The sequence below is a fragment of the Mesoplodon bidens genome, assembly GCF_964165515.1.
Source record: "Mesoplodon bidens genome assembly, chromosome: 19".
NCBI lineage: Eukaryota > Metazoa > Chordata > Mammalia > Artiodactyla > Ziphiidae > Mesoplodon > Mesoplodon bidens.
In genome coordinates, this window is record NC_138179.1 from 8,847,880 (window position 1) to 8,875,051 (window position 27,172).

The 27,172-nt window shown below is 43.4% G+C and overlaps 1 protein-coding gene across 3 annotated transcripts in view; it reads right to left on the reverse strand.

Moving 5' to 3' along the window:
* ACACA (acetyl-CoA carboxylase alpha) overlaps positions 1-27,172 on the reverse strand; it is a 235,849-nt gene that overhangs the window by 27,810 nt on the left and 180,867 nt on the right. For all 3 annotated transcript variants that reach the window (XM_081219599.1, XM_081219598.1, XM_081219597.1), the window contains 5 exons: positions 14,757-14,900; positions 14,048-14,168; positions 10,363-10,459; positions 7,156-7,252; positions 5,794-5,929 (listed from right to left, as the gene is read on the reverse strand). In XM_081219599.1, coding sequence (XP_081075725.1) covers positions 5,794-5,929; positions 7,156-7,252; positions 10,363-10,459; positions 14,048-14,168; positions 14,757-14,900 — 595 coding nt within the window. The remainder of the gene's footprint in view (positions 1-5,793; positions 5,930-7,155; positions 7,253-10,362; positions 10,460-14,047; positions 14,169-14,756; positions 14,901-27,172) is intronic.

Sequence of the window (27,172 nt, forward strand, 5' to 3'; positions counted from 1 at the left end):
GGAACTATCACAGAGCCACATAAAAAGAGGAGCCACCTCTTTCTTCTGATAAAGAGTACTCTTTGTAATCCCCCCAAGGTCAGGTGCAGCCTGAAGAAAAGGGACCCTTGGCGCATAAACAGAGTCAGTCCTTGGAAAGCAGGATCAGTTATTTATTTCCCAATAATTTATGACTTCTTCCCATTTCCTAGCTCACTGAAGTCTAAACACTGCTGAAGTTTTAGGTTTATGATTCCAGATGTTTAATGAGTATTGCAGTAGAACCACAGTGGATCCTTTTGAAACACCAAATAACAGGTTCAACTGAGTTCAAACTTTCCTAACAAAGAGAGGATCTCAATTTGGAATAAATCAATCTGGAAACCCAAAGCAAAGAAGCATTTTTCAGGAACTTAAGAGCAAACCAAATAGAAATTGCTTTCACTGTAGTTACTGGCAAATTAAACCTCTACCTTCTCCAAAGTAAAAATGGCTCTCTGTATAGAAACCATGGGTGAGCACAGTTCTCTGCAAGGCCTATGCCTTTCTCCATTGCTCCAACCTGGCTGGCTGGTCTGTGAAGGAATTCCCAAAACTCAGAAGTTGCCCCAGGAAAAACTCCCTACTCTATGTAGAATGTGAATGGTCACACACTCTGTATATATGATCAGAACAAAGAGATTTATTCCTTTGGGAGGAAAGCAAAAGACCAAAAAATTTACTGCTAATTGCACAACCGCTGTATGAAGAGCAGAGAATAAAGGACTTTAAGCGCTTTACGCTAATTCCGTGGTTATGAAAATAATTGCTCAGTTCAAATTATTTTAACTAAATTAATTCTTTAGTGGATATTTCAACCAGTGCGACATAATAAAATAATTGTGTAATTAGCAGTACATTTTTCACTGCTGCCAAGAGTACAGTCTCAGAATGAGTAACAGGAAGGAGTGGCTCTCAACCGTATCATATGCGGAGAAGAAATGGGAGGTGGAGCTAAAAGGAGAAAGTGAAACAACAGCAAATGGCACCCAAAGTCATTCTGTGTGAGAAAAAAAAGTAAGTTAGGAGGTAAATGACAGCGTTTCCAGCCTCTTTCACTCACTTCTGTTTGTTAAAGACACGTCTACATCAAAATCCAGCTCTGTACTATGATGAACAGACCCAGCTCCCACAAAAGGAGAGGACTTTATTCAAAATGTACTTCCATGTATTTAATTAAAACAAAACAACACAAAGCTTAATTTCATAGTATAAGCAAACTGTTTGGGATAAAGTTGAGTATGTGTGCATTTTATTTTTGTGAAATGGACTTTGGTCCCTCTTTTCGTCTTCATGGCTAGCTTACTGTATACGAGAGGGAGCAGGATTACATACACACACACACACACACACACACACACGTAAATCATTTAGTCATCAGAAAACTCTTCTTTTTCTCGTACCCAAGTGACAGGTAAGTAAACTGAGGCTTAAGTGAGTCAGTGGCAGAGTTGAGACTTTGAACCCGGATCTCTTTGTCTCTTAAGTCCACATTCTGCTACTTCATTCTTAACGCATCCCTCTTAAGGCGAGCAAAGAGCAGGAGGCTGACGTACTCTGCTTTCCAGCGTCTGATACAAGGGCTCAGTAAAACAGAAGCCAGAACAGAGACTTGCATAGATGAGCCTTTTTCTCAATTTCGCCCGGATTTTTGGTTCAGAGACATCAGAACTCGTACTAGCAGCTGTGTGAAGGGCGTGGACCCGACGGCCAAGCAATTACCTTCGGGCCCAAGACTGTGAGTAGAAGAGGGGCATCAAGCTTCATCGAAGCTGACAAGCTTGGGACTTGAAAAAAATGCCTCCATCGAACCTGGAACATCAACACCCCACTATCCGAATCATCAAAACACTCCAAAAGCAACAAAGGCTATTAAAATATAAACAAACACACGAATTCTACAATCAACATGCTTGTACTGATTCACAGCTGCCCCAGACCACACATTCCTGAAAGGCAGGTTGCAGCGCTTGGCAACAACCGGCCACACATTGGTTTGAAATCCCTTCATATTTAAAGACAGAGCAAAAGCATAGCCAAGAGCAGCAGGGGAAAGGGGGTCCCCAAGGGTCCAGGCTAGACATCAGTCCAGGGAACTGTAAAGCTATGCATATGCTGACTGTCAATTCTCAGGCCCTGGGAAATGCGATGGGAACGGAAAATACTGAAAGGTTCTTCCTCGGAGAGCGGGGAGCCTGCAGCTTTCTAAGCATGCTGGGCAAAGCACATCTGCATGAACGGTGAGCACATAGCCTTTCCAGCCTGTTCTTAGCACCCAGGCGCCAACCCTGCCTGGAGCCTTCATTGTTACACAACACGGATACACCACAGCAGCCGCATGTACCAAACAAGGGAGCGGGGCGGTAGGGTGTTTCCACAGTGCTCCGCTCTCTCAAAACTGGAACAGATCTTATTGGCTTGAGGCGAGATTATCTGTTAGAAGCTGAAGGTAAACACCAGGCATACACAAGCTGCATACACATAATGTCTCTCATGAGTTCATTATGGCCGGCTGACACTGTATTTCAGCATCCAAGGAATCAGAGACTTTATAATAGACTTTCATTCCAGTTAAAGTTTTCAATAAATGTTTTTTATTGTTATTTATAACCTGTCCCAGGAAAAAATAATAAGTATAACATGAAAAGCCAACTGAGAGTGACCCTGTAGCACCAGCAGTGAGGCAGCTTAATATCACTGGGATTTGCATCCTATCAAGCTATTCATGCTGAGGCTGGGACCCTGGTGCTAATTTCTAGTAAATTTCATGCTTGATGTCTCCCTGTTGTGGGTCATTGCCGGTTCGTCTAAATCAACTGCTTCCAAATGGCTCTTCCATCTAAATATTCAGCCAGTTTTTATAATTTAATTTTGCATTATGCTGAATAGCCTTCCGGCCAGATAGAGCTCATTGGGAAAAAAGCACCAATACCATCTTGACAGGCTTTTATTTATTTATTTATTTATTTATATTTTTACTGCTTGAATTAGACCTCCTAGGCCGACTAGTAAGGAGGTTATTTTTCCCCCCTCCACTAATGTCAATTTTCAGCATAGCAAGAGCCGTCTCTAATCTGTTCCTACTCATTACACACAATTTTGGAGTCATTTTACCCACAGTGCCCTCGGCTCCTGGCTGTGTGTTTGTGTGCACTCAGGGACGGCATAATTGTTTATTTTCCCTCCCTGCATAATCCCCAGCCAGTACTGAAACCAAAACTGCAAACATCTCCCCAAGGGATATGGAATGACTCTCAGCTTTGGTCCCTTTACATGAGATAATACATAGAAAACATCCTGGCCTGCATGTCAATATGAAAGGGGGGTGTTCCTCCCCTCCGACTTTCACGCTGATCTCCATCTTCTCCAAAGCTTATTTGTCTTAAGTGACATGTAAACGGATGCAGCAGCACCAAAATTCAGAAACCAGAGCTGGTCCTGCTCCACATCAGGCCAATAACTAATGTTTGATTAGGGACGGGGGGTGGGAGTGGGGTGGGGATAGGGAGTTACTATTTAATGGGTATAGACTTTATGTCGAGGACGATGAAAAAGTCTTGGGTACAGACAGTAGTGATGGTTACACAAAATTGTGAATGTATTTAAGGCTGATGAATTGTACACTTACAAATGGTTAATAGGATAAATGTTATGTTATGTACCGTAACTCATTTCTGAGCTCTTGCAGTTTCCTGTCACAATAACCCCAAAGCAGAGTGGCGGTAGGTGGATAATTACTTTCTCAGGAACCTAGTTATTCTATTCTTGGGATATTCTAGTAGATCTGGTTCTGGCCCTAGGCTCTAAATTGTGCTACAGGAAGTAAGACAGATCTGTGTTCTCATTTTTTAGCTAAATGATCTTGGGAAATTGACTTAACCTAAGTCTCAATTTATGCAAATTGTGGATAATAATATAACTTACCCCTTAGAGGTGCTTGTTGTGATGATTATGTAAGATAATGCATGTAAAATGGTTAGTGCAGTTTCTGGTGAAAAGAGCTCAATGAATCTTAATTGTTGATGCTCTTATGGTTATAGGGCGGGCAGCCAATCTGGGCCTGAGCCAAAATATGCCGCAGAATTAAAGCTTCCCCTACGAGCGGCACACCGCAAACTTTTGAGCTCTAAATTCGTTAGGACAAAATAGCCAGGCTGACGTCTCCTAAGTAATGTCAGGATGAGTGAATTCTCAATGGCTCCCCAGAAGAGAGGTAACTAAGGAGTAATAGCATTACTTTCTCTCCCAAGTCTTAATGTAAATCTTACAGCCAGGGAATTTGGGATCAAGTGAAATCTGATGCTAACTGAATCTCATATACATAAATGAAAGGGATTTCAGCCACCCCCTGCCCCGCCCCCATATACTATCATCCTCCTTTGAACATTGTGGTATTTTGTTTATACTTTATACATTATGGGTTTAACTTTCTGCACAAGACTTCAGGCTTCAAGACTCTTTTCTGACTTATTTTTGTTTTCTGTGAAGTAGCTAGCTAGCATAGCTCCTTGCACATAGGAACTCAATTAAAATGTGTAGGATTGACTTGTTTAACCTATACTCTCAATATCTCGTGGTATTTCCGCTGATTTATTATCTTGGTCAAGAAGTAATTCACCTGCAATAGCTTAGGAAAGTATACAAACACTAATTTGCATGTATAGTCCACGTCTCCCCAAAGACAGTGCAAAATGTGGTCGCTGTCCAGTAAATATAGACAAAGGGGACCTTTTCAACTAAAACAAAAAACAAAAAAAATCGCCCTACTCATCTACATTTGGGCAGGGAGGCTGGCCATACAGCCAGGGGTTTTCTTAGCCAGGTAAGGGAAAGTTGTTGGCATAAGGCTCTAACCTCTCTCCAGGCACAGCTGATAACCAATAAAGGGTAACTTCCCCAGGCTTTTCCTCCCTCAAAGCTAGAGATGCTCCTGCCCCAAGCTGCTTCTGGGTGCCTTACTGAGAGTTCATTCTTTCACATTTTACATGTCCTACCACTGATCACTCTTTTCACTCCAGCAGTATCAACTCCTCCCTCCGTCTATTCCCTTAATCCATTCTAGAGTTTTCCCTGAGGAATAAAGTTGACACTTATCAGCATACTCGTCCCCACCCGGCATGTGGTCTCCGGCCTCCGCATGGCCACGAATCTCTGGCCACTGGAGAGAAAGCTTCACGACTCTTGAGAGGTAGTGGGTGTTTCCCCGAACCATTCACACGGAGGATTCTCAGTAACTGGCAGTTCTGGCACTGAGCAGAGCCTTTATAATAATGGTCTAATATGCTGGAGCCACAGGCCCAGGGCTGTTGTTGGATAATAAAACATATCACAAACTGCCACAAAGGGAAAGCCTCCGGTATAGAATTTGTTCATTTTCTTCTGGTGACGGCTAATTTCAGTATCTATCTTGGCCATCATAGAGCATTAAAGACGAACACCAACAAAGTATGCCCAGAAAAGAGGGACAGAGACTAGCACAATTGTATTTCCCCAGGACTATCAGAACAGCCCATCACTAACCTGTGAAAGCTAAATCAGCAGTCCACCTAGATAACGCCTAGATAGCTCTGAAATTTTGTATGGAATTGTAAAAATCGAATTTTCCCATTCAAGTTACAACTCAGAAGATATCTCAGAGGGAGCATAATCGCCCAAAAACCTAGGCTGATGTGCTACCAGGACACTCATATAAACCCAATATAAACCCTTCCTCCCACTGCTGCAGTGTTCAAGGGAATCAGTGATGCCCCTCCAGCCCAGGGCCAGGCCAATCACCTTTCATCCCACCAGAGAAGCCTCTCCAGTTGGCAAAGACCATCAGAGGCAGCCCTTCACGGTTGAAGTCCTTGATAGCCTGATAGGTCTTAAACGCAGAATCTGGGAACCAAACCTGGCCAGCCTGCTGGATTATCTATTAGGAAAAGCCAAAGAAGAAGACACAATTAACAACACAGTTTGAAGGGGAATCTCTCCAGGGAGAATAAAGTTTTACAGTTAAAAACTCAAAATCAAACCAAACCAAAGTTGTGTTTCATCAAGAAGATCATCCTTGAAATAAAAAAGAAGAAAGGATCCTGGCTCTCTGACTTTGTTAAATACTCCTCTTCCTAAGTCTTGATTCCACCACTCACCCCTCCTTAGTCCAAAGGGGGAAACCTTACTGCTTCCAAAGGAAGGATGCAGCCTGAGGCATCCTCCTTCTAGGCTTCCCAGAGCAACTTTAAGTGACTCGACCACATGGCTCCAAGCAAGCCCCCTGGCCAGAGTCTCCACGTGCTCTCACCTCTGTGCCCGGCACAGCTTCCCTGTACTGTGCTGAGTCAGTGGCTCTTGAGGTAGTCCTGCTGCATAAGCTCCTCTCATCTCCCCGACCCCTTGTCAGGCTGTGAAGACTTAATCCACCCTTTTCAAAAGGATGGGACTTCCCTGGTGGCACAGTGGTTAAGAATCCGCCTGCCAGTGCAGGGGACACGGGTTCGAGCCCTGGTCTGGGAAGATCCCACATGCCGTGGAGCAACTAAGCCAGTGTGCCACAACTACCGAGCCTGCGCTCTACAGCCCACGAGCCACAGCTACTGGAGCCAGCATGCCACAACTACTGAAGCCCACGCGCCTAGAGTCCGTGCTCCGCAACAAGAGGAGCCACCGCAAGGAGAAGCCCGCACCCTGCAACTAGAGAAAAGCCCGCGTGCAGCAACGAAGACCCAACACAGCCAAAAAGAAAAAAAGAAAAAAAAAAGGATGGGCTGTGGCTTTCACATGTGGTGTCGGGGCAGACTTTCTTATTAATTCCAGTAGGAGCTCTTCCACGAGTGCTTGGAGAACCAGGACCAGTGGGCCCTCAGCATCATCTCAGCTGCCTTTGTAGAAGACCACATACCCAACAAAAGAAGACTGATTTCTAGCAACAACAAGACCACTGTAAAGGCCCATTTAATTTTTCAGGCAGAATTTAGCCTGCGGTCCATTTTGAGTCATCTTAAAAGTGAGCTCGTGATGGTCTGAAATCACTAAAGGCTGCTGGCTGCCCTTTCCTCTAACATTGGTGGTTTGCAATGCTCCCAATATATCCACGGCTCTGCAGAGGCAGAAACACAGCTCCAAGCATGGGCGCTCAGGGTACTTGAGGTGACCTACCTTGGCTTCAGAATCCAGGTTTGCAGGATCAGCTGGAATACTTAGTTCCACGGTTCGGGTTTCCACGGCAACTACTCCCACAGGTATTCCTCCTAGCCTGATAAAAAATGAGCCACGTAAGAACCCAATGTATGTCTATGTTACAGCTAGTCATTTATTTTCCAATCCTACATCAAAACATTGATGGAGGGGGATGTGGAAACAAATATAGGGTCAGGGGGAAATCTGACTTTTCTGGGGGTAAAATGTTACTCTACAGATTTGGTAAAAATGGTAAATTTGGTAAATATGGAGGGAAACTGCATATTTACCAAATATGATTGGTAAATCATAACTGGTAACTGATTTTGCCCTCAGAATCACTCCTATTCCCGACCACAGGATAAATTCAAACCAAGGGTGGTACCAGGGGAGCCTCTGCATTTAGACTCAACAGCCTAGTACGTGTGTGAGATCTTGTACACACACACAAATGAACACACACACACCATCACTGTGGTTGCCAAGTGAAATTTCTCAGTTCACCCTACAGCATGTCTTTGGTGACGATGAAGGGGAACAGTCTGAAAGGCAGTAGGAACCTGAAACTTCATTGCTGGAACAGACCTGTAGTTTTCTATGGAGTATTGATTCCTGGTAAGATCTGAGGGTAAAGTAGGTCTTACCATTGGGCGTGTGAATGGGGAGTGTGCAGGTGTGTTACGGGGATGATGAAAAACCTGTGCCAAGTGTAGGGAAGTGGTTGAACAAGCCCTTAACTTTCTCTTCCGTTGGAAAAGAGCAGTGGGACACGGTTAACCTTCAGAAGTCATCTTGGTTGAATAGGTGATCTATACCTATATATTTAATCTCCGAGCTCTGTTAATTTAAAAAACTGTTCAGGAGCTCAAAGCCTCTGCATCTGTACTCCATGATACCCTCCCACACCTGGTCCTCATAAAGATTTCCTAGCAAAAATCAGGAGGAGAGCGAGAAAGTGAGTGTGAGTGAGCCTGCAAGGTACAGGGTGAGTCCTCACTCTGGAAAGTGTGATTCAGTCTTTACCTTCTCAGCCGCATTCCTTGGGGTTGGGGCTGGAACGGGTTATAGTCTCTCATTCCCCACAGCATCTCCATAACAAACTTTTCCATGAAGGATGGTCTTTGGTTGTTACATTGGCTACTGGAAATGGATCCCTGTCATCACAAGAGGCCTGACAGGGGCCTGAGTGGGGACCACCCACCCCCTTGTCACTTGCCTGCACTGAATCAGAATCAAAAGCCCTCTAGACAATCAGACAACGAGCAGAAGGTACACAGGAGGGTTTAGAAATATTTCTGTTCACAATGATTAACAATCCAACTGGAAACTTGTAATTGCAAAAGCCACCCTAAATCGGTAACTTATAACTTATATATTAGGGCCCACGTGACCTAATAAAGAACATCTTTATCCGAGTATTACAGTTATTTATTGAACTTGAAAACAGCTCAGAACAACTTCTGTTTTCTATTATACTACATATAAATTTTATCAGGCTAGCACATGAAGATGCTACATCTTGTTTTATGGTGTGTCCCTGGACAAGGTGCCATGGAATAATAAAAGACAATTTACAGCCAATAGCACACATATTCCAAACATATATACCAAAGATGAGTTTTGGCAGCACTTACAGTAACAATCCCAGAAGAATACATTTATATTTATTTCTCGAAATGCCATTGCTTTTGAAAGAAGCTAGCTCCATTTGTGTTTTATATACTTGTGAGCATGTGTATGTGTTTGGAGTAAGAAGCCCAGAACTCATCAGATGGAAAGAAAGAAAGAAGTCAGAGTGAGTGTCGCAATAAACAATGGCATTGCTAACCAAAGCCAAGCCTGACTGATCTTGCTCACAGAACAGTCCCTGTTCTTCCAATCATAAGTGTAAAGCATTATTCTCCTATTTCCCATGGGAGGATCTTAAAGATCTTAACAAAGGTCTGGCTTTCTCGGTCATGTTTTTTAAGGACGGGAAAACTGAAGCAGAATGGATAAGAGACACAGTCTCAAAAAAGTTGGTTGTAGTGTCCTGTGAAGACTCTCTCTAACAAACCAGTAGGTCCTGAGTAGGGGGGCTCTCTCCCCAGTGGGAGTTCTGCCAGGCACAAAGAATAACCCTCACTGGGACTCGGAAGCCTGTGGTGCGGCAGAAGCCTGGGAGGCCGGAGAAGATGGGAGCTGGTCCCTGGGAGTCTCGGTCCAGGCAGACTCCAGGCTGAGTCTTACTCAGAGCCCCAGTGAAAGATCCCACCTGATGGGATTTGCCATCTGATGGCTCCTGGTCACTGGCAGCACAAGGCGTGCTGACCTGCTGGACGGAGAGCATCACAAAGCCTAGAATTATTTTCAAGGCTGGAATCTAAATCTCAACCCAGTGTGGCATGTTTGAGAATCTTGGGCAGGTGCCACTTTTCACCAGGATAAGGAAACCTGACTGAGGAAGGTGAGCTCCAGATGTGGGTCCCCGGGGCGGCGAGTCTCCGAGGTGCAGAGCCAGATTAAGATCAGCCTCGGCAGGTGCTTGTTACGGCGAGCCTGGCAGATTATTTCGTGCAGAGCTTGCTGTTGAGTGAAGCACTTCTTAGAGTGGGTATTAAAATTTAATAGAAACTTCAATTTCCCGCTTGAAAACTAGAGGTATCCCTGCAACCTATTCCAGCTTATTTTACCCACTCCTGTTTCAGGTAAATTTTTTTTTTTTTCAATTCAAATCTGATGATAAGCCAGTACAGTGCATTTGTTACTTGAATAATCTCAATGCCATGAAGGAACTTCTTCCAGTTACACAGATCTTTTGGGTGGGTTACAGAGAGAAGTTGATGAGTCTGATTCACTGGCCATCTACTCCTGAAAGAAAATGGTCTTTAGGGGATAGAGTGGGGGTCACTGGTGAGCTATGGCTATTGTGGTTGGGCTGTACAGCCCCAGAGAGCTCTCCTTTCGGTATTATGAAAAGGAAATGTTGCCAAAACCAGAATTCAGATTAAACGCATCATTAGAGTGACACGCTAAATGACCACTGGGAACCAGTGCTCCAGTTATGCTGCCTTGGGCATGACTAGAATCCAGTATTCTGAGAAAGTTTAGACAAAGAGAACATTATTGGTAAAAACCTATACAGCCCTTTCTTTTCTTGTTTTCAGTTGGGAGGAAAAAGAGCTTCCAAAACAAAAGAGCTCTTACCTGGCTCTGCCAACTGCCACAGTCTGTGCCCAGGGCTGCATGATCTCTGAGAAAGAGCCATAGTCAAAAAATCCACTCAACCACTGACCTTTCTGGGCTACAGAAGGGAAAGAAAGAAAACAGAAAATTAAAATGGTCAGTTCATTCAAAATACACTGGAAAAAAAAATACACTGGAATTGGCAAATGGAAGGTTGGATTTGGGGGGTTATTTGTTTTTAAACGTATTATAATAGATGGAAACATTAGGCAGCTGAATGTTCATCTGCCTTCAGACCTCATCTCCTATTTCATTTGCTAGTCTGAATAAAAAGAATCATTTATCAGCAAAAGCATCATTTATTGTTAAACGATGGGGTTCAGCTAGCAGAGAGAGTTTGCGTCTTTTAAATAAATAACCTGGCTTTTTTCAAAACACCACAAACATTTGTCAAAAGGCAGCCAAGTCATTAAAGATGTTTTCAAGATGTGTATTTCTATTTTAAAACTTAGCTTACAATTTTGTTTGATTCCAATGATTTTCTTTCTTTTTTTTTTTTTTTTTTTTTTGCGGTATGCGGGCTTCTCACTGTTGTGGCCTCTTCCATTGCGGAGCATAGGCTCTGGACGCGCAGGCCCAGCGGCCATGACTCACAGGCCCAGCCGCTCCGCGGCATGTGGGATCTTCCCGGACCAGGGCACGAACCCGTGTCCCCTGCATCGGCAGGTGGACTCTCAACCACTGCGCCACCAGGGAAACCCCAATGATTTTCTTTTAATGGAAAGCTGAAGACAGCCAAATGATAAGTATTAATGATCAGATGAGGACCCAAATTTGAGGAAAAGAAAAGGGACTCAGCTTCTCTGCTAGAAAAGCAACAAGATACATCCGCTTTATTTACTGCTCACAAAGTATAATCTTACTACAAGAAAGGGCCATGCCTGTATACTCTTTTTTTTACCGCCCCCACCCTGCAAGTGCCACGCACCCGAGGACCCGGAGTCCGCTATACTCTTGATAGGTATCAAAAATATAATGGTTCAGATGAACACACTTAATGTCATTAACCTCCTTTGTGCATAGAATTTCCTTCACTGGCAAGACACATAAACTTTCAACATCTTAGTTTAAGATAAACAACTTCTGTTCCACAGGTATCCATGTTTGACCAAGGCCCCATAAAAGCTTCTGCAAATAACTGTTTCCTGGCTGCCCTCTCGGCTCATAGTTTCTCAACAAGTCTTCTAATTTGAACACGGCCCTCCGCCCCCTAAAAACTCAAGCCCAAAACCAATTAAAAGTGGAGATCCGAGCAAGCTAACCTCTGCTGACTTAAACGGGATGGAGAGTGTTTTATCAAGACTCAACTTGTAATTACTGTGTTCTACATTCCTTGCCTCTATGGCCCTAGTGTAAAATGTGATCATCCATTTCAAAATTATCTCTCTATCATGAGCCCAAAGCCGATCGTTTAGATTCTGGTCTCGTGTTGGGCATCAGTTTGAAGAATATCACGGCACTATCTCCTCTAATAAATGACTTTAACTTTTCACCTAGAAGATATCTGCTTTAACTTATCACAGGGAATCATCTGCTTTCTTTAACGCTTCCACTAAATTAAAATCTGAAGTCACTCGATTTGGGAGCGAGTGTTAGCTGCACAAGAGACAGCAGGATGAATTACTAGGGAGTCGATGAAAAAATATTATCCAAAACCCAGAAAACTTAGTTTATCACAAATTCATTTTATTCTGTGGATCTCATTAATAATAGCCAGGATAATGCGTGTGTACACACACACACACACACACACACACACACACACACACACACACACACACACACACACACACACACACACACACACACACACACACACACACACACACACACACACACACACACACACACACACACCACCCCCACCCCCACCCCCTGTTCACCCCATGAAAGAGGGCTCAAATTGTGATGAAGGTTCTAAACCAAACTTCTAAGTGCATCAATATTTTAACTTTATATGCTTGGATCATTTGATGGTTCTTACTTCAATAGTAATGACTTGGAACCACAGAATTCATTCCAAAATGGAAATTTTTTTTTTAAAACCCCTCCTGTCTTATATGTTGATTGACAGAGGGGAGTCATTAGTGGGCTATGGCCATTGCAGGTGGGCTTTACTGGGCCTCCTCGAAGAAGAGCAGGTCATGTTCAATTCAGATGTAGAACTTAGAAGCCAGCTAACATGGCACCCCATAATTACCGGGAGAACACTCACTAAGTCTTGTTCTGAATTTTGCCAGAAAAGTCCTGTATTTTAAGACTGATAGGTATCTTAGGTTCATAGTTCTTATTATAAATCTTGGTATAAAAATGAGAGGTAGGGAAAAAGATTACTATGGTGATTTTTCTGGTGATGTAAGAAGAAGTATGTAGTTTAAGATTAACAAGAAAAGGCATTGAAGACAACAGGTAACATTTTAAATTAAAGTCAGCCCTCCTCTGGTGATTTTTTTACACTATCTATAGTTAGGCTTCAGATTAAGCCCAACTCCTATGTATTAGCTGTGAGACCTTGCCCAAATCACTTAACTTCTCTGAGCCTGTAAAATGGTCATCTCTTCTTATCTCTGAGAAGTAGTAAGTCCAAATAAGATAGTGTATATGGAAGTGCTTTACAGGCCCACCTGGCTTAGCGGGTGCCCACAAAGGTTTATTAAGTCTTCCTTATGAAGACTTCTTTCTCTTTCAACAAAATCACAATGACTCTTAAGTTTAAGGAATTATCTTCTGCATTCCATTCTTCTTTTAGATATAGCCTTTTTGGGAGGAAACAGTTGCAATAAACATGGAAAAAAGAACAAACACTTTCTCAAAAAGCCTAAAAAAAATAGATTCAAAATGTAGCAGGGGGATTTGGGGCTTCACAAAAGAACTGCCCACTAAATAAGGTTTGTTAAAATCGCCAAATGGACAAACAAGAATGTACATTTGCCTTACGTGGAGTTACCTCTTTTTTTTCCCTCTTTTTGTTTTTTAAGTTTGGTAAAATCAGCCCCAAGACAGAGGGCTATATTAGATAAACATGGAGGGAGGGAGGGCTTGTTCTTACTCGATACAGTTATCACATTAAAAGTTCTGCACAGTCTCTTCATGAATAAATAATCTTACAAAGCAACCTTACATTAATAAATAAGGCACAGATCAATACCATCACCAAAATCACATGAGAAGAAGGGTGCACGCAGGGTGGGTGCCCAGCAACAGCTTGCTGGGAAGAGTGCAGTCACACTCTATAGTGAAGGGTCTCAAAGGCCTTTTCCAAAACTTATCTGATCAATCTCTGTTTATAGAGGCCAGATGGTCAAAGATTCTGGTCCTGTAATTCTATGACTTTATGGCTTATATTTAACTGTTTTAAAGTCTTTGAGCCCATTAAATAATAAGTGCTCTAATAACAGAAAAGAAATGTATTAATGACTCCAGTGCTTATGACTCAATGGCTGATTTCATTCATTTTTCATTTGTTCTGGAAGGATTTTCCACTTTTTTCTTCAGAGAGCTGTTTTTCAGATTTCCCTCATTTCCAGGTACTTCAGTGGCTTTGTTTTCTTTGTCATATACTATTGTGCAGGAATTGGTTAGTGATTGAAAGGAAGACTGGAAGTTTGAGGGCCAGGGTGCCACAGACCCTCAAATGTATACATACTTGGGTGGGGACGGCCTGCCAGCATCCAGCGAGGATCATATGGAGCCTTTGTGGGAATAAACTCGATGACTCTATCTATAGGATCCTTGGAATTCAGGAGAGGAACTGAACTGTGTACACTCTAAAAGGAGATTGGGGGGGAAAGAGCACAGCGATCAGTGAACAACTCCAACTCGGCAACAATCGTTATGGACAAAGACAGCAGGGACCACATATGGAGTCACACCTGTTAGTCCCAATCATCAGCTAGAAGATCCCTAATCTCGAGCCAAGCCCTGAGGAACATGTACAGCTCTCAAGTCTCATGTAGGAGCCTGGCAGAAAGTGGGGCATTCTGACCCCTGATTTCAGTGTTCCCAGGCTCTCCGGGAAGCCACCCAGAGGGATGGATACCTATTACAAAGGGGAAGACCCACAGTGAGGAAGAAGCCTTAATAAGTTGGGATCTGAGCCCAGATAGGACACGAAGGCTTCTGTGGCTGGAAATCATCAGAAAGGGGCCTAACCAATGAAATCCAAAGGCATTTTAAACGTAGGAGGCAAAAGATGGCTTTAAGAAAAAAAAAAGAAATCAACGGCTTCCAGAGAACATATCGTAAAAAAATCCCTCTACCATAAAACACTCGCACACGCAGAGGCAGTGAACTCTGGTGAAAAGGCTGGGTGCTATGGGCTTCCTCGGTGCTGGAAGGAAGCAGGGAGGGCTTACCTTTGGCATGTAGGACAGCCAGTGCAGGACAGTGAACACCCCTTCAAAGTCATCACAGACAGTGCTGTGGGTCACCCCATTGTTGTGCATGATCTGGATGCCCCCGAGCTGGTTATTGGAGGTGTATACTTCCCTTCCGAGGACCTAGAGAAATAAACAAGAGAAAAGACATTAGTCCAGACAGAGAGAAAGGCAAAGTCTATTTCATAATTCCCACTAAAATGGATTCTTTTCTCCACAAGACAGAGTCCAGCCTCCGTGGGTTGTGCTGAGGGACTATCTAGACCTTTGTCCTAAAAAGAAAACTTGGAAAACACAAAAGGCTTTTAAACAATCACATATTCTGTTGCAATTTAGACACCAGCAAGCCTCTCTCTCTCTCTACTAGCTGCCACAGATGTGCATGGCATACTTGACTCTGAGCTGAAATCATGGCAGTGGGTAAAGCTGGGACCCTGAGACACAGGCTACGTCATCGCCTGCAGGCCTGGCCGAGCTGCTGCCTGTAGGCACAGTAGAGGGAATGTGCCTGTCTTTTGACAACCTCAAGTGATGAGTCTCAGTTAAATAGAAACACTGTGAGGTCTGGATGCCTCATTTTTTAAGGGTTAATTTTCCCCTTTACAGTGGATTCTTAAAGCAAAATCCTGAAGCAACTCATGACACATACATGAATGAACCCTTGAGCAGATAGTCCTCTTTGTGTGCTGGGTGCAGGGTAGTGATTTATACCCAAACCTGCTTCTCCTGCGTCCTTCCCTCCCAAGGTTCCAGGGAATTCAGGGCCTCAATTCCCTGGTGTATCCATCCCTGGAGGAGTTTAACCCTTGTGAGGTTGAAGGGAATCTGCAATTGGAAACCATAAAGTTTCCTTTAAAAAAAGAAAAAAAAAAAAAGGAAGAAAAAATATTCTTCGACTTGGAAATTGTAGGGTTTCTTTTTCCCTTGAAGATTGGTTAATAATTTCTTTCAGGGAGGGAGGTTTTCTGACCCAGCAGATGGACGCTGGGCAGCCTGATCACTGACTATTGCAAACTGCTGAGTGTGTAGTAATTGCCAGTCATCTATGGTAGCCCTGGAGAGCTCTTAACGGTTGTAGAGCGTTTACTGTATTTTACCTTTTCTTTTCCCTTTCCTTCTTTAGAAAATAACCACAACACAAAATTTCTTCCTTACTTTTAGTCATTTCCAGTCTCTGGGGAGAAGCGAATAAATGAAAGACCAGCAAATTCTACCTGTATATTCCCATCCTGCCCCTTCCTGTTAGGAGCTGGTTCCCCTGCATCCTGGGTCAGCCCCAACATCAAGACCCGCCAAAGGCTGAGGAAGGCGGTGGCCAAAGCAGTGACCTCCATGTGACCCAGCTGGCCTTGGTCCCATTTAACTTCAGCTAGCAAGGATGGGAGAGACTCTTCTGGAAGGAATATGGGAAGCAAAATGGCTCTCGGATTACTGCTTTCCTCGCTAAGGAAGCACAGAGAACAAGCCTTTGCAGGCAGCCCTGAGCTGAGTAACACAGCAGCAGCTCCTCTGAAGGAGCCCCCAGAACCAGGGAGGCCGCATCTGACCACTGGGCTCCCATCCGCCTCTCGGTCTGTCTTTCATCTCAGCCCAGGCGCTGCGGCTCTTTTCTCATTCTCCCGCTGTCTCTTTCCATTTGCCCTCTCCCTGACTGATACACTGATCTCGCGGTCACTCGGCTTTCTGCTCCACTGGGTCCATATTACTAATAACACCTCCGCCACGGCCAGTTTACCTCATGAAGGCAGGAGCACATCATTACAAAATAAACTCATAACTTTGACATTCTAGCAAATACTCGCCGTTTGTTATTTTTATGGCTTTAGTCTTTCTAGCAGGCAGAGGGCATTACATACCTGTTTCATTTCTATCTTTAAATGTGTGCACACGCACACTCGCACATGCATCAGGAAACAAAACAGAATGAAAAACCAACCCCAAACAAATGTCCAAAGCAGTCAGATGATGGGGGACCCTGGCGGAGGCAGAAACCCTGTCACTCAGGGAGGCCGCGCTCTGATCTGGCTCCGGTTTTATGGACGTCATAAACCTGATGGCCCACAACTGGTCCTTCTGGGACAGACGGCCTCTCTGCCAGAAGTCATTCAGTGTGATCAGCAGTATTTTTAATTATTAAAATAAAATTGGAAAGGGGGAAAAGAAATAAAAAGGAGACACTGTGCCGACCCTGAATATCTGATACCCACAATCTATGACAGGAGCCCAGAACTCCTTACTGCCTAGAAGACAGAGCTGGGGCTCTATTTTCTGCTCAGAAACGCTATTTTCTTTCCCATGAAACGCTGTCTCTAGTACTTGATAATGTCCAACCACTTAGAACCTCACACCTCTCCAAAATCAGTAATGAACCCATCGAGGACCAATTTCAGAAAAAGGGACTGAAACAGACCAAGAGATGCTTAGCTGTTCAAATACACCTTCCTCGGATGTCTTTGCCCCTTCATTTCAAAGAGGAAGAGAGCCTCTAGAACTGGGCTACTCCTGGAGGCCCCCTCATCTCCCCATTTTACCCCATATTCTTACAAACTAATAGGAGACAGACTTGGAAGGAGCAAGAGTTTAATAACTTGGCATGTCTTCCCTTTACAAGTGGAAACTCAGGCTCTGACGTGTTGGCATTGTTCTGAAAAGGCGGCAGTATTTATACATTTCTTCTCCTCTGGGTTCAGAAAGAAAACCAGGGCTTACCACAACCAAGAACATTACTCTGGGCTAAAGAAATGTTTGTCATGTAAGAGGATTCATTTAATTTGGGAATTAAAGATAAAAATTATAGGACAGACTAACAGAGCATCCGAAGAGCTCTCTCTGATCAGCCTTATCATATGAGGTAGGGGGTGAAGAGGGGAAGGACACACAAAAATGAAACCTGCTTCACTAACCACAAACAAATGCCAACAATCATAGCTACTTAACAATCGGTGAAGAGAAGGCAGGAGTCTCCAGTTCATCTTCAATGACCATATGTTTGGAGCATGCATCAGTAGAATGAGGGCACACACAATAGCTCCTGATTTATAGGGGTCATTGCTGACTCAAGTGGTTTTAATGATATTAGAATACTTCACAACAAAAGCTCCAACTGCAAAAGCAGAATCTGGGCGAGGACAAAATCCATTCTGCCTAACTCTGAAATGGTGGCGCTGGAACTGTTACACACACCCTGATGAGCACTGAGGAAGGCAAAGTAAAGAACCCACATAGACAGAACCACTGTTTTGTCCTTCAATCTACTGCCCTACCAATCTTCTACAGAAAAACCTGGGGTAAACAACCCTCATTAACATAATATTTTCATGAAGTGGGCAAGCTTCATTCACCAATTTTTTTCCAACTTGGACATATGCATTCTCGTATAAGTCAAGTTGCTTGCCATGTTCCAGTTCCGAAATTATTCCTCTCACATTTTATACTGCATGATACAAACGTTTAGTTTATCTGCCCAACAAGCATCAATAACCACTTAAACACAGGAACCACTCAAACAGAGGTGACTCTGATGAGGACCCACTTTGCTGCCCCCAGATCTAAGTGGAGAGGCAGTGCCATGCAATACTAGGAACAGGCACCATCTCAGGTCCCCTGCTGAAGAGTGCCCACGCCGCAGGGCTGAGCCTGAAAGAGGATCTCCATTCACTCTCCATATAAACTTCAGCCTCATCCAGCACTTACAGCTGGCAGACCTGGGAATTAAGAGCGCTGCATACAGCCAGTGATTAGCAGAACACAAATGTTAGAGGCTCCACGAAAGATGCTACATAGCCTTTAGAAATTTTGAGATACACAGGAAGTACAAATGAATGCAGCCATACATACATACATGCAGAGGCCTTAGCCGCTGCTGCTGTTGCCCCTTATCTAGAGACACTGCAGACAGCTCAGGTTTACCACAGCTGACAGGCAATGAAAACAGTCTAATAGACCGCCTGCTCTCACCCTTAAATCCCTTTTTGGAGATCAAGATAAACACATTCTTCCCTTCCCCAGTGCTCCAGACGTCTGACTGAAGGGGCAGAGCATTGTGAGGTTCTGTGCAAATGAAATCACTGAGTAATACTGAATGAATGTAGTACTTACTTGTCAGGAGATTTGTCAGCACACAGGCACTGAGATTTCCAAGTTTCATAGATGTAACTTAGCTCAATTTTTTTTTTAAAAATTGCTTTTGTCCTGATATATACATTATGTTGGGGACCTTCGACTTATAAGCAAATATTTGCAATCATGTGCTGAAGATGTGAAAAATAATGATGCATATCGATGGAATAAAAAATGAATTCTGCTGCTTTCCTCCCTTTATCCAACCTTTCCCCCTTTAAACATTCCTGATGGGTCAGTTAAAGAAGCAGGGAGTACAGCAGTCCTCCTGCATCTAAGAATTAGGCTACACAAGCTGAGTCCTTGCTGCAATACTCCATCTCATTACGATATTTCTATTCTCAAGGGGATTTGAGGAGGGGTTTTGTAAATTTCCTGAGCAACTGTCATCACTGGACTTCATCCATGATTCTAGATATTAAAGTCACTCTGGGGACCTGTCAGGTTATCAATAAAGGTTTGGCTAAGGCAGAAACAGAGAGATGAGAAAGAATAAGTGAGAACACGGAAGAAGTATTAAAATGGGAACAAAAGAAAGGAGAAAGGATGAGAGAGGAAAAGGGAGGGGGGAGAAAAAAGAGGAAGGGGAAGAAAATATGCAATAGCTCATCCGCTCATGCTGCTAACACCCTCCTCCTTGACCTGACAGGACTACATTTTTAAAAGCTGACAAGTAATTCAATCTCCAATTAACAATTTTAAGTGGTGCAGCACATATTACTGTGTAAATGTTTCTCCAGGAATATATCCAAGGGTGAATGGAATTAAATCTCTAGGGAGACAGGACCAGTGCCTGTGAGACCAAGAATACTTGGGGGTTCCAAAACACAGTCTCTGAATATAAAGACTCAGGGTTGCAAGTTCCTCTCCCCACTGTGTTGCCACTATTGTCACTGGCAAACCCTCCAGAGCTGGTTGGCAGCTGGCAGGCTAGGGTTGGGGACCGAGAAGGGGCACAGTAACACACTGCTGGCACAGAATGGGAAAGCCTCTGGTGTGGGCCACGGCTGGATTCAACACTGTCCATTGCAAGACCAAAAATCTCTCAGTTAGCAGCAAAATTATAAAGTGATCAGGTTTGCTGATGGATAAACTGGAGTAAAGGGACGGAGCTACCAGTGGTAGAAAAGATATTTAGCCTAAAAGAAACTGAGATGATACAGGCCAGAAATGACACTGGGAAGATCTCTGTTTACTGAGATGTAGGGAGAACGGAGGAATGAGTTAGACGGCAGAAGGATGGTAAGGATTTGAAGATGGACTGGTGAGGAACAGAGACTCATTTTTAACGTAACTGGGGTAGAGAAGAGCCACATGACAGTTTACTTGTTAAATGTATGAGAACAGGCATAGGCTTCCGGAGTCAAAACTGATGTCAAACGAAATCACTCATCTCAGGGATCCATCAACTGCTCATTTAGCTACAGACTTGAGCATACTGACAATAAATTACTTCCAAAAATAGAAAAAATTTTAAAGTGTGGTCTATTGAGGTATAATTCACATATAATAAATTTGTCCATTTTTAGGTGTACATGAAATTTGACATCACATAGGCATATAATCACCACCACAATCACCCCAAAAGTTTTCATCAGCCCCCAAAGTATTCTCATTCCCTTTGTAATCAATTCCCTTCTCCCACCTCTGACAACCACCGATCCTTGTGTCTCAACAATATTGCCTTTTCTAGAATGTTATGAGTCTAGCTTCTTTCAGTCAGCATAATGCATCTGAGATTTATTCATGCTGACGCAGGTGGCCGTAGTTCCTTTTTTACTGCACAGTACTATTCCATTTTATGGAAATAACACACCTTGTCCATCTCTTTGCCTGTTAGCAGACATTTGGGTGGTCTCCAGTTTTTGGCAACTATGAATAAAGCTGCTAGAGACATTCACGTACAGGTTTCTGTATGAATATACATTTTTGTTTCTGTTGAGTAAATATCTAGGAGTAGGATCGCTAGGTTATATGGTAAGTGGATAACCGACTCTATTTTTTTTTAAAAAAGCTAAACTTTTTCAAAGTGGCTGTACCATTTTGCATTCCCACCAATACACATGAGAGTTGCAGTTGCTTTGCATCCTCACCAACACTTAGTATTGTCTGCTTAGAATTTTTTATTTTAGTTTAGTGATGTCTAATTGTGGTTTTAATTTGCATTTCCCTAATGACTAATGATAAATATCTTTTTGTGTGCTTATTTACCATCCTTATGCCTTTGGTGAAATGTCTGTTCAAGTTTTTTACCCATTTAAAAAGTTACTGGGTTGTTTTCCTATTATTGAGTTGTGAGAACTATATATGTGTGTGTGTGTGTGTGTGTACACACACACACACACACACACACATATATTTTTTTCCCAGTCACCTCCCAGTGGTTTTTCTGAATAGGATATTGGACGTGAGGTTGGTGGGAGGCAGATGGCTGTGTGACTGTCTGCCTGTGCCCACCAGTGGCGAGGCACAGAGTTTGGTGCCTGCTGGGATCTGGCTTCTTGGGGAGTAACACTGACCTTTCTTTCATCTTTGCAGCCTTTTTGTTTGTGTTTTCTCATTTACATCTGATGGGTGGCAATTTAATGTTTTCCCCTTAGAACACATGAAAAGCTTGTTATTGTCTTTTAGCCTAAATTTAAGCTCCATGAGAGCAGGAATCATCTTTGTACACCCACAGCATAAGAACAGAGCTTTACACACAACAGGCACACAATAAGTGCAGGTGAACTGCCATAATTCTCACTGCTCTATAAAAACTCAGCTCTGGCTTGTATTTTCAGCAAGCTGAACTACTATAAGCAAATGAAGTCTTTCCTATTAGTGTTATAATGTGTAGCAGATTCCTTAAGCAAAATGAGTGGTTAAATTTTCCTCTCCTTTTAGTTTTCCCCAGTGTAGACACTGGGTTTTTCTTTCAAAATTCTTTACCTGGGCTAGAATTAAGCTAGTAACTCTATGTACTATAAAGTCATATTATACTAGGGTTGCTCTACTGAACTGCATAAACCTGCTTTAGCTGTTGAGAAGACATTTTATCAGAGGGTTAGATAGAAAATGAAGATACCCCAAACTTGATTATATGTTCCAATGGTCTTGACTTCTCATATTTGCATCTTATGCTGTTGGTTAAATTTGGGTGAGTTCCTTTCCTTAATAAACACCGATTTCTCGATTTCTCTTATGTGCAAACTATTTTAAGGGGCTTAAATTCCAGACTCTGAGACATTTAAAAAACTAGCAACCAGTGAAGAATCAACCAGAAAAACTTGAAGCCTGGGCATGATAATCTATAGCTCAATCTAAACAGCTCTTAAAGGTTCTCCTTTCATAATTCAACACCCCTGACTGTGTACATCAGCTGATTAGACTGTGTGAAGATGGCCACTCTGAATGAGAGGGGACATCGCCAGATTTGGATCCATGCACGGGGGACATTCCCGAGAATGACGAACAGCCAGGAGTCAGGTTTCTAAACAGTCCCGTTTCCTGCGTCTTTATCATATTCACACAGCAGTCTGTGCACAGCCAGGGACCAGGTCTGTCTTCCCCCTGGAAGACTGAAGTCCTTGCATTTCTAATCTACCAACGTGTGCAGTTCTTGCACTTTTAATTTATGAGCGTTTGGGGGGGACCTCTCTGACTTGGGAACATATTGGCTCGGTCTAATGCTTGGAGATTATTAGACTCAGAGCTATGCTCCACTATCAAGTCTACAGATCTTTTATTTAGAAGATATGGTGCTCTAAATGCACAAAGAGCTCCCTGTCACCTTCACATTAAAGCCCCTAGTGCCTGGTAAATGGAATTATATCATCTCCTTTCCCCAAAGTTTTAAGAGTACAATGGGCTCATTGTTTCACACTCCATCCCAGCTTCAGAACTAAGAGACCTACTTTGTATTGATTTAAGGTCTCAGAAATAAATAAACCTGCTTCACCGCTGTGATTCACAACAAATTCATGATACACTATTGCATGATATATTTCAAGCTCTGGCTCTGGCTCTCTTTTTTCTCTGGTGAGTGATGGGGGAGGTGGGAGGTAGTGGGGAGCTGCAAAGCTGACAGCTGGATGGTTATTGGAGATGGCTGCTGACTGCAAATCCAAGAACAGACACTGTTGAAGGAGTATGGGATTTTGTTTAACTGGGGGGCAGGGGTGAAAAGCTAATTTACTTGGGTTTCGGGCTGGGGCTGGGGGAGAAGAAAGGTTAAGGGGAGAGGAGAGGGAAAGATGGAATAGCAAAGCTTCAACTGAACACTAATTTGCAAAGACAGAGCTATGAACATGTGTAGAAAGAAAGGTGAAGAAAATCAAGCATAAGAAGGCGTAACATCTGACTGGAAGATGAGAACGCCAAGCTGCTCTGCTTAGAGCACTCTGCTGGCAGTCCTCAGGGGGCACTTAGCTTGCGTTCAGGGACAAGGTTTTATTAGAGGCAGAACGGGCAGAGACCCTACACGCCACAGAACCTGTGAAGTGAAGGCATCTCTTGATTCCAGTACTCGGGAAACATCCCAGTCCGGGAGGCTGGAATGGACCCTCTAGAGAGAGGGTAGAGATGTAATGGAGGTCCACTCGGATGAAGTGAGCCAGAGACTGCTCCCTGAGCTGAGAGGGTAATAAGCTCTAGCATTTCACATTTGGTTTGTGTGCCCATAGAGCTTAAGATTACCTCAGTCTACAGCACCTTTATTGATTCCTGAAATAAGTACCACCAAACCATGACTTTTAACCATTACCTAAGTATGCAGCACTCAGAAAGACCTATCTTTCAATCATGTATTAGGATCCTGACTTTCGATACGGCAGGTGATGGGCAGGTCTAAAAGCCTTGCGTGACGCCATGTGGCAGACTCCTAAGGTTCCATAGAGTACTACTTCATAGTGGTGAGTTTTAGCTGTTTCGCTAGTAATTACTAAGTATTTCATATTTTCAGCTGGCAAGAATGTTATTTATGAGTCCAATTTCTTTTCTATCTTTTTTTTTTTTTTTTTGGCGATATGCGGGCCTCTTACTGTTGTGGCCTCTCCCATTGCGGAGCACAGGCTCCGGACGCTCAGGCTCAGCGGCCATGGCTCACAGGCCCAGCCGCTCCGCAGCACGTGGGATCTTCCCGGACCGGGGCACGAACCCGTGTCCCCTGCGTCGGCAGGCGGACTCCCAACAACTGCGCCACCAAGGAAGCCCTCTTTTCTATCTTTGAAGAGCATTTTCATCTTCACTACATTTGTTCTTGAGACAAGACCAGACTCCGAAAGCAACAATACATGGGAAAGAGTTTGGTTCTGTTCAGTTCTACCTAAGCCAGACCATCAAACTGGGAGTTGCTTTGTTAATTTTGAACTTCTTTTTAAGAGGTGTTAGTTTGTCTTACAGAGAAACAGACTTTAGCCAGATATAAGGAAGAACTTTATACAGATGAAAGGGATTGGCTGAAAAAGTACTGAGCTCCCCTTCCGTGGAGTTTTTCAAGCATAACTGAATGACTGTTTGGTAATGGAGTCACAGAGGAAATTCAAACGACAGTTGGGTGGTTGGACTTTTGAGGATCCTTCCACTCCCAACAATTATAATTCTATGGCCCCTTGGTGTCATCATGAACGATATCACCCCTCCCACCCACCACGGGGCATTTATTCTTCCATAATATGGATAAGAAACAAAAAATTTTTGAATTGTTATGCTTTACAACTCCTATTCCTAATCCTGCTAATATGTAATAATTTTACACATCACTGATATGTGATCTCACGAACATAAAATTCTCTCACATGTAGTCACTTTTTTGATCTCCCCCAACTCCTTCCCCTCATCTGTTCTCTCCCTGCCCCAGCCTAACACGGTTCCCTGGCTACAAATCAAGATACATCTTCATAGCGTAACAGAATACTAGAAATTAAAGACAATTTAAGATTAAGAGAAGCTCTGGCCTTCACCTTAAGGTGGGAAACGTATTTTACGAAGAGGAAATTGAGCCCCAAAGAGATTAGAGCCCAACGTTGCTTTACCTAGTAAATGGAAAGGAGAGGAATAATCAAAAGTTTTTCATTTGCTTTTTTTTTTTGTAATAATCTAAAGGCTTTAAAACTTCAAAAAGTTTGAGCACATTTACAATAGTTTGTCAAACATGATAATTCCTGAGTCTCTATTTAATGCCCAGGCAGAGTCTCAGAGCTTTGACTTGATGCTGGTGTGGGTCTCCCATCCTGAGTCTCTAAGCCACCATGCCCACATGGGCTGTCTTAGAGAGTCAGAGGCAATGGAGCTCTGAACAGCAATTCTACCAGAAAGCCCGGGATCAGACTTCTGGTATATTACCTTGACTCATGAATGGAGTCCAAGATACCTGGTACAGTTTCCTACCAAACCCAAGGAACATCAAACAAAAGAGAAATAAAACAACCCCCCAGACAGAGTCAGGTGTGCCCATATTTTGTGTGTGTGCAGGGGGAAGGGCTTGAAAACTAAGGGGGTGTGCCCACTGCAACCCTTTCTGAGAACTCGTTCATAATGCTAACGAGAGGCTTACTCAGGAAGCTCAGATGCCCTCTTTAGAAAGGAGAGTGATCCCATCTGGAGCTGCAGAGCACAGGGCCTGTCTATTGTGAAAATAGGTAGTTAGGGACTTTTAAAAATGCAAATTGCTGGATTGATCCTTAGAGTGATTATGGGCTATTGTATCAACAAGTCCTTGGGGACGCTTGCAGACAGATGACTGACACATATACTACCCTATCAGGACTGAACATGGGGCCTCTCACATTAATGGCTTTGCAAAGTGTGTGATTGTCTTTAGATAACATCTATAGGGGAAGTCAATACATGAATGTACGCCACAGTGAGGACTGACATCTAACATTTTCTTAAAGGAATTTTTGCCTTCAAAGGGTCAGAAAATAGAGAGAATGTTGTGTTTGTATTTCCCTTCCAGGGCCTGGATAATGACCTGCAATGAGAAAGACCCCTAACCGCATCACAGGGAAGACCACAACAGTGCCAGTGATTTACCAGTATTAAATCATACAATCCGCACAAGAGCCTGGTAGATAGGTACTATTATGATCCCCGTTTCACAATTAACACAGTTGTGACCTGGAAGGGTTAAATGCACTGCCCAAGGCCACACAACTCACAGGTGGCAGAGCCTGTACTCAAACGTGGCCAGTCTTAACTATTCCACCTCTTTCAGCTATGTGACAGTTACAATGCTGCCTCACAAAAGAGCTAACGAACTGCCCCCTTGCTTTCTTGAGCCTCCGGCACTGACTCTCACGTTGAGTGTCGCAGAGCCATGGGTGAGGAGGGAGGATGCACAGTGCAGTCCCCTGGTGCTACAAGCTCCTGGGAGGAACTCTGATACCGTACCCAATAGAGTCACATTTCACACTGTACAGACACATAAAAATATGTATTTGGAGACTGAGGTCCAGAGAAGGACTGATACCAAGTCTCAAAAGCAAGATTAGCAAAATTAACCCCCTACAGGCCTAACATATAGCCCTAGCCACACTCATCACATAATTGTTTTTTTCCTGGCAGATTCAGTGGAAATAGGGGCCAGCTCTCGCTAAGGGGAATGAGATTATTGGATTTTTTTTGTTGTTGCCTTAAACCAGAAGCTTTAAAATGCTTATCACAAGAAAATCATACATCACCTCTTGAATGAATCTATAATCTATCTATCAGGCGAAGGGCACATGCCTTACCTCCATAGACAGTAACTGTCCAGAGGACAAGTCAAAAACTGCAATTCTGGTTTCTTGGTATACAGAGAGAGCTTTCACCAAGTCTGGGGCAGTGGATTGAGAACTGGCAGGCTCTCGTCTACTTCCCTTATCATACTAGGTCCTCCCAGCCTACCCACCACCTGATGTTACAGTACACATATTACAGGGAAACAGAGAAGGGGAGGGGAGGGGAAGTGGGTCCGAAAGTCACTGCAGACGTCCAGTGGCACCTTGACTTAGGAGTTTATGACTCTACAAATTGTCACAGCCCCTTAAGGGTCTATCCTTCCAGTTCCCCAAACACACAGACTGCTGCCTTTGCCAGGCCAGCATGACTCACTTTGAGCAGGTAGTCTGTCATGTCCATCAAGTCCGCCCTTACCACTCAATGAGGCATTTTGAGGGATCTGCCCGCCAACAGCCTACAGTTTGTGGAGGTGGGAACCTATGATCCACTACCTGGAGTGACATGAAAGAGCAGGCCCTTAGAAGCTTCTCTTCCTAATGTCATCACTCTCGTGATGTTTGGACAAAAAATAAAAT